Genomic DNA, 14,214 nt, shown 5'->3' on the forward strand with positions numbered 1-14,214 from the left:
CGAATTTTAAAAAGGCGCTGCCCGACAAGTTGTTCCGGTGGAAGTGCGCAATGATCCCTCCAGTAAAGAAGGAGCTTGCCGCGATGGTGGCGATCGCACCGACACCATCCACACAGCGGCAACGCGCCGCAGATAACCAGAAGCCGCCGCAGCTGAGTGACAATCAGCTCAATACTGCTCTCGAGATCACGCAGCAGCCGCCCGAAACCTGGTACAAGGACCAATACGGCCGCAAGGCGACGTTTGAGCTTAAAGTGAAGCTCTCGGCAATGCTCTGTGGCAATTGCGTAGAGCAGCGTGTTCTTACGGTGCAGTTGCTGTACGAGAGCGGGTATGTAGAGCGCGATTCATCGATCCCGATCAAGGAGACGTTTGAACTGACTGGTTCTTGCTGCTTAGGAAGGTGGTGGAGAAGCAGGAAATCCTGCATGTCATGTCGGGTCAATGTCTGGACAAGAACAGACAAAGCACGCTGGCGATTCGCATTGCAGAAGTGTCCAAGAACCATCTGAACCAGGTGACGGGAGAGAATATCGCACAGTTGACCCTGTGGGTTGAGATTAACGAGAATGATTGTTGTTATTGCAGAGGTTTCGAGTGGAGATTGCAGTGCCGCAATGTGTGACTGGGTGCGACTACGATGCTTCAGTAGTGTCAGATCCGGTGCTGGTGTTGTCGAAGAAGAAGAAGCGGCCAGTGAAGCAGAACGCAGAGACGGAAGTGTCATCAGCGAATACTAAAAAAGTAAAACGAGCGCCAACGCAGCACACGCCGAAGCGGAAAATGTCGAATACTTCACCTGAGAGCTCGCAGTCTTCGACGACTACGATAACGAGCAATGTGGCGGCGGCTATCGCTGAGATGGAGGAGTCGATCCCGCTTCGCGCTGCTGACACGACAGCTCCATTCACTCCAACGACACCGAATTTGTGCTTGTGGGCGAACGCAGCGTTTGACTTGCTGTCTAAGCTGCAGTGGCAGCGCATTCCGACAAGCGCCACGGAGAAACCCGGTGCAAATCTCGATGAGATTTTGGCTCAAGCGTTGTCCAAGGCATACAAATGCCCATCGTGTGGAGAGACGTACGGGAAAATACCGAAGCACCGAGATGACTGCGATCTAAAGCTGCTTCTGGAGCAAGGTGCGAAGTCATTTTTGTCACGGGACGGATTACCCGGATGTATGTATAACTTACTCTTGGTGCATTTTATGCAGGCAAACCCGAGGTTTCGACGACCGAAACAGCTCCCAATCTCTCAGCGCCATATTCACTCCAGTGGTCGTCGGACAAGCACACGCAATGGCCTGACCGACAAAGACCAATGTACAGTGGCGGCGAGCTTACACCGAAGAAGCAGGCGTCTCCGTCCAATAACTCGCATGAACTGTCAAAATGTGCAAGTGAAGATACCCAGACACCTGCGGACGATCTTTCCTTTGCAGCAGCTGCTGCAAGCTTCAGTATTCACACGTGGAAGGACTACGCATCGATATCCAAGCTACTTTACAGGTTCGTCGTTGATTGCATGTTGACGATCAGTGACTACTTGCTAATTCAGCCATCGCTTCTTAACAGCAATTCCTCTATACACCCCAAGTCACCTCAAGCAGGAGCTGTGCCGTGGACGGGGGTACTACCTCCGGTAGGCACACTCTCACGCGGCTTTCCCTCTCTTCCCAGTTCGCTGAAGAATCAACAAGCTGAGACACAACAGAGCCAACGCTTTTCAGCACTGCTGGCCGCTACAAAAGACATGTCGGCTGATGCGGCAGACCTTTTCCGAGAAAGCGAAGCAGCATTGCATGGAGATGGAAGTATCGTAAGCTCGATGAACTCGATGAACCTGAGCGACTTTTTTCGTCCAAGCCCCGGAGATAAAGACCCGCAGCCCCGGCATGGACCAATATCCTTGTCAGCACTGCTACCAAGCGATCAGTTGAGAAATCCGGAACAAGGTGTGCAAATAATTATGGCGTACGACTTCCAAGGCTGCGGCCTGCCAGCGTTCGATGCGTCTTTCAATCTGGTGGGGTTCTATCATGTCTTGACTGAAACGGTATGTCATCTCCACAGTATTTCAGCTGAGATTTCGAGGTTTCTCTGATCAGTTCGTGAACGTAATATGCAGCATAACACTCCAGCTGAACTACGCTTTGGACCCCTCCTGTTCCCACTTCCTGATGAAATGCTTCAAGAGCTGAAAAACACTAGTGCTGAGTGGAAGCATGACTCGTCAATTTGTCGCCAGCGCGGATCAACACAGGTAAACGCAGAGGACTCGCTAGCCCTCTTGAAGAGTGTGGTGTTGCAGCAAGTCACAGGCAAGTGAGCCGGTAACATTATGCGATTATTTATTTGAATTGACCAACATTTGCTCAAATGCATGCATCGGGCTTTTTTGGGAAGTGGTTCGTTGCTCAAAATTATCATTATAAGTGATTAGAACAATAATAGGATTTTAAATTCAATCATTAGCTTTTTGATTAAATTTCAGCTCAGATTTAGGCAAATTAGTAATTCTCTTATTTTTTAAATTGGAGCCAATTTTTATTGGACTTTCATAGTCCTTTTTCGTGAAAAGACGATTCCAAACTAAGAAAAATAAACCTTTTGATAGTAAGGACGGGGACTTTTTAAGCGCTTTAAATATTGATATTATATCTAAATTCCCCGTTGGAGCAAAAAAATTAAGAGGTTTTGTAAAGGTTCTTCAATATCAAATTCAGGAAAGTGCTAAAAAATGCAATCTTTATGCTCCTAATGCATGCCAATAAAGCTAGGGCTGATGCCGAGACTGGGATAGAGTTTGAAGTATGCTGGAATCAAGATAAAGATAAGAAATATACGACGGAGTGGTTTGTAATAAAATGCAAAATTGCTTAAGCGGCTTGTGTTATTTCTGCTGTTGCTTTGGCTACGATAAAAATAAACGGAGTATCGGCTCGCAAACGCAGCCTTTGACGGTATTTATTTCAAATATAATGTTATAGTTGCCCCATTTGTAATAAAACACTGCACAAATGTTTAATACAATATTTTTTTAAGATCACAGCTCGAGGCGGAGCGGAAGAGTTGTAATCCGCAAGATTCATTATTTTGGTACATGAGCGAGTACGGTGTATTTGTCGCACGGGATATCTCGACAAAGGTGAACGCATCTGCTCGAAGATCTGCATGGCATGGACTTACTGCAGGATGTTAATGCTACAGGATTAGCATCGATCTGGTGGAAATACAGTACTGCACCCCGTTTTCGCGGGGTTGGACTCAATAGGATTTGCAAATAAACCAGATTGTAGCTTACAAACTATAGTTCATTTGAATTCAGGAAAATCACATCCGGAAGTTTATCAGAGGTCCAAGGACGCGAAAACGGTGAACTGGGGACAAAGCTTCCAAAACTTAATTCAATAATGAAATTTTGACAATACATAATTTTCTCCTAAAGCCTAAATTTTTCAACAAGCACTTTAAAAAACTCTTGAATGGATCGTGCCGGAAGTCAAAGCATTGATAACTACCGAGCCAGTTTTTCAACTACCAGTCTCAGGTACTGTACAATTGCACTCAACGACTGGGTTGTTTTTATAAATTACCGAATGAAAATATTTTACATCATGGACATTACATGGAGTATTACATGGAAAATAAGCGGATTTGACGCATGGACTGTAGCATTTCCGTTTTATCATTGGCGGAGGGTATTTCATGAACTGGGATTACTAGCGAAGGGTTCATCTGCACTGCATTTGCGTCATGCCCCTTTTTGTGTGCAATTTTCAACAGAGCCAATGGTTATTCATCAGCTAGCCTGCAAATGTCTTCGTACTCTACTCGATCTAACACCTCTCCTCGATGCGACCCAGAGTCAATTCGGATGCGAGCGCAGTAGTCATTAACTGAGATGTCCAGTAGCTTCGCCGTACAGCCCCGTCCAAGTCCGTTGACTACCTTGACCTTGCGTCCTGGTTTCGGGATGACAGTCTCCAGATCATCCTGATCGAGTCGTAGCACGTCTCCAGAATCCATCAGCTCCACCGTAGCGCAGAACTGATCCCTCACATCCTTCACCACTCCTTTGCACTTGTAGTACGCACCACCACCGACCTTCTTGTTCATCACCTTGACCACAATGCCACTAGTGACCCAGTTCTCTTCTCGCTGTCGCTTCGACTCTTCTTCCAGTCGTCGACTCTTCTCCTTCTTGCGTCGCTCAGTTTCCTCCATTATAGCATCCACCGCGTGCCTCTTACTCGAGCGCTTCCCCTCCGACTCAGCCTCTACCGTCTGCTTCCCATCCTGTTCAAACACAATCGCGCCCTTCGCTCCAAACGCAGCAGTCTCCTTCTTAGCACCTTCTCTCTTCGACCCCAGTGACATTTTGATCTTCTCTCCGTTCTCCCCCCGCTGTAACTTTGTGGGTTGGTGTTGCGTCTTGGCGCCCTCGTTTCCGCTGGCAATTTTCAGTTGTCGTTCAATGAACAGTCTGTTCCTCTCGTCGTGGTCAAGTTCCGCTTTCGTCTTCTTCTCCAGCTCTTGCTTCCTCGCAATCGCCTTTGGATCCCTGTCAATGTATTGGATGTGCCAGCCTTTCTCCGTCTCGTCCACCACGCACTTGCCTGTGCGCCCCAAGTACTGCACGAAGCCGCCGAGCGTCGTCCACTGCGTCGCATTCATGTGGGTGTGCAATTTGTCAGAGATATATTCATTGTAGACATGAGTGGCTCGCATCCTCTTGGTGCCGTGACGGCGTCTCAAGTTCTCGAGGAATGCCTCCTCGAACATTTCACTGTAGCCGCTCATAAATTTGTTCGGGTTATTTGCGACGATCAACATTTGTCGTTGATGGGCCTCAGAGGTCGTGTGGCATTTAAAGCCATTTTCATCTCGACATTGTTTTTGACACACCTGGCAAAACCAGCGGAGCTTCTGGAGCCCTTTCGCCTAGAGGTTTGTGCGAAACGAAACGTGAGTTGTTTGCAGCGTAAAAGGAGTGAAAGCTGCAGGCACATATTCAAGAGCGTGTAAAGGGGGAGAAGACGCACCTTCATGCGGATGCCGATGGCCTTGGGCGTCAGGAAGTCGTGCTTTCCCATAGGTGAGAGATGCTCTGATGTCAGCGGGCGAGTATTTGAGAATGCAAATTGTGAGAATTTTTGCTAATTAGGAGGATATTTTTTTAATTTTATTCTACTTTTGACAAACACTTTTTAAAGCCGGTAATGTATTTTACGCATTTTCCAACTCAATTTGGCCCGTTTTCTGACAATTGTTTTAACTGGCGACTAGCCAAGTCTATTGTCCAACTCTCATCCGTGTATTGTCCACGATGTGATCTATGTAGTTAATACCGGTACAATACTGTATACCGGTAGTTGTACCAATCACACCAGCCTTTCATTTGCTTTTCAAACCCAAACTCGCCCCCCTTCGAGCATTGCCGCCGCCGCCGCTCCGTTACCTGCACGCCGCAGCCTACGTCACGAGATCAACCGTTGCTGCAATCGCCGGCCATGTCGCTCAGTCTACCCGCTTCCGCGACGTCTGAGGTGCGTTATCTTGCTGTTTGTGGTCTCTGTAAACGTGTTTCTAACCGTGCGTTATCTATTTGTAAATACAGGGTGGATCGTCCGACTCCTCTTCAGATATCGACACCACGGCTTCCGCAGCCTCCGGCGCGGCTGCAAACTCGGACGACGCCTCGCCTGACACGGACGATTTCAAGCGTCCATGTATTGTCCAGGTCGTAGACTCTCCCTCCCTTGTGGAGGGCCCCGCAGACGTGACGTATCCGAGCTGGTCGGCGTGGAATGAGTATTTGAAGGCTTACTCGGTAAAGTCCCGCCAGGTCATCCGCATCCAGTCAACGCTTAGTTGCGTATTGAGAAACAAGCGGCTGGGTCAAACAGCGGCAGCAAAGCAGGGAATGGATGTTCCGTACGTACCAGAGACGTGGGGTGCTTACCAACGCACATACATCTGCACACATGGCTGGCCAGCAAAAGACAGGAGCAGCGGATTGCGAACCAAGCACTTCGTCCGAGGATGCGGCTGTCCATTTCGATTTCTGGTGCAGCTCGTGCAAGTTGACGGCTTATGCCGCCTTCGCGTGAAGAACGGTGTGTACCAGCACAACCATGCGGTGAAGACAGCGCAGTTCAAGACGTACGCGGAGAACCGTAGGTTGGACGACACGGACACGAAGGATGCTGTGGACAGCATGGTGATGTACGGTAGAAAGCGCGCACGCATCTATGAGTATCTTCTGGGGAGAGGCGAGAACCTCGTCAAGAAGGATGTGGACAACATTGTGCAACGTGTTAAAGCAGAGATAAGAGGAGGGTTGAATGACGACGACGCTTGCGCCGCAACTCTCGCGGAATTCGCAGCTATTGACGGTAACGTAGTCACGGTGGACGAAACTGATGCGGGACACTCTGGTGTGATCAGTATGACTTCCAGACATATGCGCGACATGGTTACTAGGTTTCCAGAGCTTTTGCTTGTGGACTGTACCCACAAAACGAATCGGTAAGTCCTCCCATGTATTGTGCAATTATTTGTCCATGTATTGTCCATGCTTATTTTAATGTCATGCCCATGTATTGTGCGATTCTTGTCCATGTAATGTGCATTAGATACAACTACCAGCTTTGTACCTTCATGATGATAGACGACAATGGGCGTGGGCAGCCTGTACAACAGTCTTTGCTCGAACGAAACGCCGATTGGCAGATGTCCCGAGCGCTGGATCATCTATTTCGGATTGACGATAAGATTGGCGACAAGGTTCAAGTTATAATGGTCAACAAAGATCTGAATGAGATCCGCGTGTTGCGTCGGTACTTCCCTAAGTCGCGCGTGTTGATTTGCGTCTTTCACGTCTCAAATATCTCCGCACAGCGTCCAGGAAGCCAGAATATGGTAAACTTTCGTCGGACGATCACGACGCCATCGACTCATTAGTCCACAACATGGTATATGCCTTAAGTTCAGAGATCTACGAGACCAATTGGACCTCCATGAAGGCACTTTGCACTAGGACTGGATATATGGCATTTTACAACTACATGGATGAAAACTGGAACACTTGTACGGAGATGTGGGTCATGTACCAACGCTCACGGTTGGCACATTTGCGCGTCCACACGAACAACCATTTAGAGAATTGGTTTGGGCATTTTAAGGACGGGGTAAACTCCAACATGACCATGACGGACACCGTGAAGGCCCTTGTGGGTGCTGATGCCAGGACTTCCAGTGAATACGTGTTCGACAAGACTAGGATCGGGTTACGTGTCAACCGCAACTACGACGAGGAGATGTGCCAAGTTTTGCGCTTTACGACGCATTTCGTAGCAACACACGTGGAGAAGGCGTACGTAATGGCATGTTCGAAGGTCGACAAGTTCAATTTCGACTTAAAGTCAAATCCAGGCTTCGTGGAGGTGACGGGTAAACACAAGACGCATGCTGTGGATTTGAAAACGTGGAGCTGCACTTGCTCGTTCGCTTCTGCAATGCGTCTGCCTTGTCAACACGCGATCGCGTTTCGGAAGTGGAGTACCGCCCCAGGAAGCGTAATACCGCTGAGTTGCATCGATGAAAGGTGGGTTAACTCACAATTTATCCACGTATAAGCCGTGAGTTGTCCATGTAATATCCAATATTGATGTTGTGCTGAGGGTCTGACATGTCATTCATTTAGATGGTTACATCCTGCTGAACAACCGATGACTCTGCGGCCTTTTGTGCTTAATGAGTTTAAACCAGGGGAGGCGAAACGCAAGGTGCTTGACGCTAATGTTAAGTACAAGGAGGCAGTCAGCGCGTTCCAGGCTATATGCAATGAGCTAGCCGATATCTCTGATGACGACGAGTACCGTGAGCATTTAGACTTCGTCGTGCAACAATGGAGGAACATTAGGCAGCGCAAACGTGTAAAGGTTGAAAAAACGAAGGTTCCAGTCACGAGAGAAGAAACAGAAACAGATGAAGTGACCTCTCCAGTGACAACCAGCCGAAATCGAACCGGAACCAAGCCCAAAATGGAGCAGCTTGCGCTTGAGACCACTCCTGATGACAACGAAGAGAAAAATTCTGATAGTGGATTGCGCATCCGTCTGAACCCCAAAGCTGCGAAGTCTGGTAGGCCCCGGTTGAACAGAAAGGAGAGAGAAGCAGACGACAAGAAGAAACGAGCGTTGTTTAACGAGTCAGAAGCCCATAGAAGATGTCTTGGAGAGGTGACATTAATACAACTTGCGCGCAGTCTTCAACTTGAGAAGCCTTCACTTCAAGACACTCTACGTCGTGTTCTGCCACTCCAAACCAGGTACAACAACGTGGGTAGCAAGAAACCCAACTACACTAGAGAGAGTGCGCCTGTGCTGAATGAAAACGCGTTCTACCTACTTCCACCCAAACTGTTGGACAAGTGCGTTGCCGTGCTGCCTGTGAGCAACACCAATGAAACAGCCATCGATGTACTCACCCAGAGTCAAACTACACAAAAAGACGAAGAAACATCTACAATACCTGGACAAATCATGGACAGCAACGGAAAAAAAACCGGAGATCGAGTGTGTCTACATCGCGGGTATCGGAACATTTTCACGCGAACAGATTGAGGCCATGGCATACTTAGCAAACGTGAAGCGTTCGTGTGATGATGGAATGGCGTTTACCAAATGGTTAACACAGGATGCAGCCAGCGCCATACCAGCAGCACAACAATCGAAGCTTCAGAGCATGGCAGAGGCCATTGCTCGCGCCTATCCCCAAGATACCATCCCAATTGACGGCAACGATTACCACTACGCGATGCTGTACCGTCTCAAGCCGCCCCAATGGGCTAATGATGCGCTGATTTTGGCTTTTTGCGCGAGATTGTACAGGACGGGCACCGGCGTTCGCATCGTCGGTGTCGAGGCAGCCTCGGCGTCAAAGAAGAAGAAATCCATGAGTGAAAAAATGAAGACAAAGGTTCAGGAACTACTCACTGAAGCGGATGTACTGCTCATTCCTGTAAATTTTGGGAACATGCATTGGTGTGCAATGATCGTGGATGGCAAGCAGAACAATGTCCTGTACTACGACTCAATGAACCTGAAGACGTACAAGGACGTACTGGACCGCATGTCGTGGGATCTGGCTACTACGCTCAGCGACGACTTCAAAGTTGTGTCCGTCAATGGACCGATCCAGACAGACGGATACAACTGCGGATTCTACGTAATGTTGAGGTTTTGGCGATATGTAGACAAGAGTGTGTCGCTGGACGTAGCTCCGATTGGTCTAACGCTGTTACGCTTCCGCATCCTTCACTTCGTGCTTCACGGTAGCAAGCCATAATGCAACTAATACAATCTCATTTCTATTGAAACTGGAATCGACCCGCCTAATGTTCATGCGTATGGTTGACCTCCTGACTTCTGTATACCGGTATGTACGAGAGATGTCAGAGGACTTTCGTTTGCGAAGGTCTAACAACTTCCATTCACTATGGATTTTAAAAACAGTGGTAAGTAATTTATTTCGACACATGGACATTACATGGAGTATTACATGGAAAATAAACTGAGTCGACGCATGGACTGTAGCATCGGCCATGATAAAACGGAAAATCTACTGACCAGGTTGTTTTTACATAGCCGTGCGACAAATGACCAGGGTATTGACCAGGTAATCGGTACGGTATTGACCAAAATGTAATTAAAAAGTAAATTACAATGATGTGCAAAGATTCCCCTTACCCTATCAAATCTTAAGATTTTGTACAACGGTGGGCGGTGAAACGTTCTCCTGGCCTCTCATTTCTCAATTTGCGCCAATAGCCCACAATGAAGCGGAACCTGTGTAATGTGGAAGACGTCGACTCCGACGAAGACGACGAAGCTGTGTCAACGTTCGGTGGAGGAGGAGATAGTTCAGGCGACGACAATGAAGACACGGACCGGACGCAGCTAGCCCAGGGCACGCAGTTAGTTCGGGAGGGCAGCGAAGACTCACTCGACGATCTCTTACTCCAGGAAGATTCATTTGAAGGGAAGGAGCTGAAGCTGCTCCACGCCAGTTGGGACGCTTGGGAGAGGTATCGAGTTAATTACAGCGAGGAGGAGAACGCGCATCTAGTCGTTCAAGAAGCAAAGAGTGTGTCGAAGCGCAACAAGCAGCTGCGTGAGTCCAAACGTGCGAAGAGTGGCCGGGGCGTCCGCTACTTACCTGACGACTTACCGCGGTGGCGACGCAGGTATATTTGCACCCATGGAGCGAAATCTCGGCGCCGTGGTATGGGAAAGCGGCAACAGTACCGACTTCGTGGTACTGGCTGTCCGTTTCGATTCACAGTCGAAAGTATTTTCGTCAAGGACAAGTGGATTGTAGAGGTGAAGAACCCGATATATACGCACAACCACGCGCTATCCGAAGTGGTGTTCGAAAACTATCCACATAATCGGCAGATAGCGATGTGTGAGCCTATTGTTGAAAACCTCCGGCTGATGGTTCGAGCGGGTGGTAAAAGTTTGCGCATTTACGAGTACATTCGTGACTATTCAAGCTACAAGGTGACGCGCAAGGACGTGGCTAACCTCCTAGTCAAGATTCGCAATGAAATGCGTGGAGAAGCAGACGACGATTTGGCTGTTGCAGAGTTTCTTATGGATTTTGTGAAAAGGACAAAGACAATGTGGTTAGTGTGGACGATACATCTTCCGGAGAGACCGGTGCAATTTCTCTGACTACGAGACGTATGCGAGCCACGTTCGCCAGGTTTCCAGAGCTCTTGTTGGTTGACTGTACCCACAAAACCAACAGGTAAGGTTTTCATAGGAATTTTCATTCCAGGTTTATGCCGGGTTAGACACCAGGCTTTCGCATAGGTGATTGGCCAGGTTGAGTATCAGTTATAAACCAGGTTTTAATCCTTACTAATTCAGTTCACGTTTGTACCTTCAGATATGACTACCAACTTTGCAGTTTAAAGGGTATGGATGCGTTCGGTCGAGGGCAATTCGTGCAGCATTCGTTAATTGAAACGAATTCCGACTGGCACATGCGCAAAGCTCTTATTCACTTCAAGACTGCCAACGTTGGTTGGGACGCACTCCGTGTCGTGATGGTCGATAAAGACATGACGGAGATCTCTGTGATCCGTGAAGCTTTTCCTGAAGCGACAGTTTTGCTCTGCCATTTCCATGTGTTGAAGTTTTACGTGGAGTTGTCCGTGAGGCGCGCTTCGGGCGTTATTCGCCAAGTGAACACGATGCCATGGGTCATCTCTTCGCTAACTTGGTGGACGCTACTTCAGAAGAGGTCTACGCTAAGATTTTTTCTCTTTTAGAGACGTTTTCTTGCGCTCAAGGCAACGTGTCGTTTTGGGAGTACTTTTGTCAAAACTGGGATGAAAGCAAGGATATGTAGACACACTACAAACGTCAAACATTGCCGCATTTCGTAACAATACGAACAACCGTATCGAGTCGAACTTTGGAAAGATCAAACTCGATCTTGACGGTAGTTGTTCAATGAAGGAGTGTCTGGAGTCTCTTCTTCGAACTCAGCGTCGATGTGATAACGAAAGTCTGGCAAGGGTGGCGTTTGAGGGGGCGTGGACACATTACGGCTATGGACAAGAACTTAATTTGGTATTACGTCTGTGTACACCTTGGGTAGCATCTACGCTGCAGCCTGAGTATGAGCTCGCTATCTCCGACGTCGCGGTCCGGCTGTACACATTTAACGCAACCTCTGACAACACAGTGGAAGTGGAGCGGGGTTTGAAGCGATACTCATTTAGCAAGGTTGACTGGATTTTTGTGATTTTTCGACAACTCTCAAGCTTCCATGCCGCCATGTGATATGCTTTCGCCGCTTTGCTGGACTTGTTCCGTGTATTCCAGTGTCCATCATTCACTTGTTGGACAAACTTACGTCTATCACGTCCAGATTGGTGTTTATACCTGTTAGCTTTGCGCAAGTGTATTGGACTGCGATTATTATCAACACGACGACGAAGAGCATTTTTGTCTACGATCCGCTGGGGGACCAAGACTACATCACGTTTCTCACCAAGCTTCAGAGCAGCATCACTAAAGATCAAGCGTTCAGTAGCTTCGAACTGGTTTTGGTCGCGTCGCCGACGCAAGACGATGGAAACAGCTGCGGAATATACATTCTGAACTTCATGTGGAGACAGCTTGACGAAAATGTGAAGAGTGCGCATGAGGACTCTGGAATCAATATCTTCCGGCTACGTGTGCTAGCAGCCCTGCTTAATCTGTAATACATTTGTTTACTCTGTGTAATTGATGTGTACGTATTCCCGTTATAGCGTAAGTACCTGTGCAAAAGACGCACCAGACATAAAAAGAAACTTGTCCATGAAAGACAGAAAGAAAACGTGAAGAAGCTATCGACGCCTTGAATAAACACAAAGTGCTCAAACCTGGTAAGCGACCGGCATCAACCTGGTTTCCAGCCTAAAACCAAAGCAGTATTGAAAAAAAAAACAAGTGTGAAAACCTGGCAGAAACCTGTTTGAAAAACCTGGTGTAAATCCTGACACTAAAATAAAAGGAAAGGATACAATCCATCTTATCACACCTGCACTTACACCTGGTGCGCAACCTGGTATGTAACCGGACACGCACCGAAGACGGAGCTACAGCTCAGCTTGCAGCCGGATGTCGTCCAAGCACCATGATTACTTTGGAGCCCGACTTCGATATAAAATGGACGCGCAGATCTCTTTATGAATCATTTGGTGAGTATTCAAGAGCTGCAGAAAAACAAAGAGCATCCATTTATTTATATTACGTTTTTATTACAGAGAATTTTATCTTACAGCCTGTTTTTTACCCTGCCAAATTCAAATCAGGAGATAAAACAGGTTAAATTCGCGCGGCTATGCAAAAAAAAACCTGGGCAGTATCCTCGTTCATGATAAAATATAGGTTCCACGAAAAAATACTTATCACCCCCCCCTCGAAATATGAAATTCAAAGTTACGAAAAATAACTGCTCTGAGGTGCTTATCTATAAGAAAGTCACTTCTGTGCAAGCAAGCCTTCCTTCCACCTTAGCTCGTCTCGCAGCTCTCTCTGCACCGTTCTAAGCCCCTGATCATTTTCTTTCCGACATGCCCATTGAATGTGCTCGAATAAGCAGCTTTGAAATCCACTTGAGGTGATCCTTTAATATCCGCAGAATCGAGTTCTCCATCATTATTATCTGCTTCGCATCCAGTATCCTCGCAGGCACCAATTGGTGAGCATGGTACTGAGTGATGGTCACTCCACGGTTGCTCCGAGTGGTGACCAAGACGATGAAGGAAGTAGTCGTAACAACGCTTAGTTGCAGGGACTGAAAGTCCAGCAGGGGAAAAAGCCGAGTCTTGCTGCTTGCTCTTGACGGCGCAAGTTGTCGAGTGGGCAGCAGCAAACGGAAAACCCCGGTAATACACTCGTAGGATTAGCAGTAGGATGGGACTGGCGGCTCGCCAGCCAGTTGTCCGTCAAAGTCCGGCTTCTGGACGCGAGCATCGCGCCCTGAAGGCACCTGAGCCTCAAGTTGGAGCTGGACGCAGTCCTGACTCTTCCTCTTTGACACTCCCACTTGATCTTGAGGAAGCGCGGCAACAAAAAATGTGCACCTTGTAGAGCTCACCACGATGTCCTTGACATCTTCTAGCTGCGTTGCAGCACGACGCTTCGTCCTTGATAGCGCTCTTCCTCCTTCTTGTCCTTGGCATGCATGAGCTGGCAGTAGTAGCTTACATTCACGCACGGCGATGATGTTTGGCTCCCACTGAACGAGCTGAGCCTTGCTGACGGTCGATGCGCAGCACCTTCATACCATCACGGCATTGTTCGAACTCGTCCTTCGGCAACGGCTTCGTCATCACGTCGGCGATCATGTCATCGGTGCCAACATGGCGAATCCATAGCACTTCGTCCTTCACGAGGCGGCGCACCAAGTGAAACTTGTTCATAATGTGCGTGTTCTTGCTGTGCTTGCCAGGCTTGGCAGTCAGATAGATGCACGACTTGTTATCGCCGATGATCTCCGGAGTCGCCAACTCCCAACATAGTTCTTCACAGAGTCCACGTAGCCACCGTAGATCTTTAGTACCTTAATTCATAGCAATATACTCTGCTTTTGTTGTGCTCTGTGCGCTGATCTCGAGCTTTCTCGATCCGTACGAAACCATA

The 14,214-nt window shown here is 48.1% G+C and overlaps 2 protein-coding genes across 2 annotated transcripts; one reads left to right on the top strand and one right to left on the bottom strand.

Moving 5' to 3' along the window:
• Positions 1-50: 50 nt before the first annotated feature.
• Positions 51-1,522, top strand: PITG_02944 (uncharacterized protein; the record flags this gene model as incomplete). Its single annotated transcript, XM_002907752.1, has 6 exons — positions 51-86; positions 141-331; positions 400-517; positions 589-1,141; positions 1,261-1,401; positions 1,500-1,522. The coding sequence occupies 6 exons, from the start codon at positions 51-53 to the stop codon at positions 1,520-1,522; spliced, it is 1,062 nt and encodes a 353-aa protein (XP_002907798.1).
• Positions 1,523-3,796: 2,274 nt separating this feature from the next.
• PITG_02945 (uncharacterized protein) lies at positions 3,797-5,097 on the bottom strand (the record flags this gene model as incomplete). The annotated part of the gene is made up of 3 exons (XM_002907753.1): positions 3,797-4,281; positions 4,357-4,945; positions 5,047-5,097. The coding sequence occupies 3 exons, from the start codon at positions 5,095-5,097 to the stop codon at positions 3,797-3,799; spliced, it is 1,125 nt and encodes a 374-aa protein (XP_002907799.1).
• Between the last annotated feature and the right edge of the window lie 9,117 nt (positions 5,098-14,214).

The sequence above is a fragment of the Phytophthora infestans genome, genomic scaffold (genome assembly GCF_000142945.1).
Source record: "Phytophthora infestans T30-4 supercont1.3 genomic scaffold, whole genome shotgun sequence".
In the NCBI taxonomy this organism is placed as follows: Eukaryota; Oomycota; class Peronosporomycetes; order Peronosporales; family Peronosporaceae; genus Phytophthora; species Phytophthora infestans.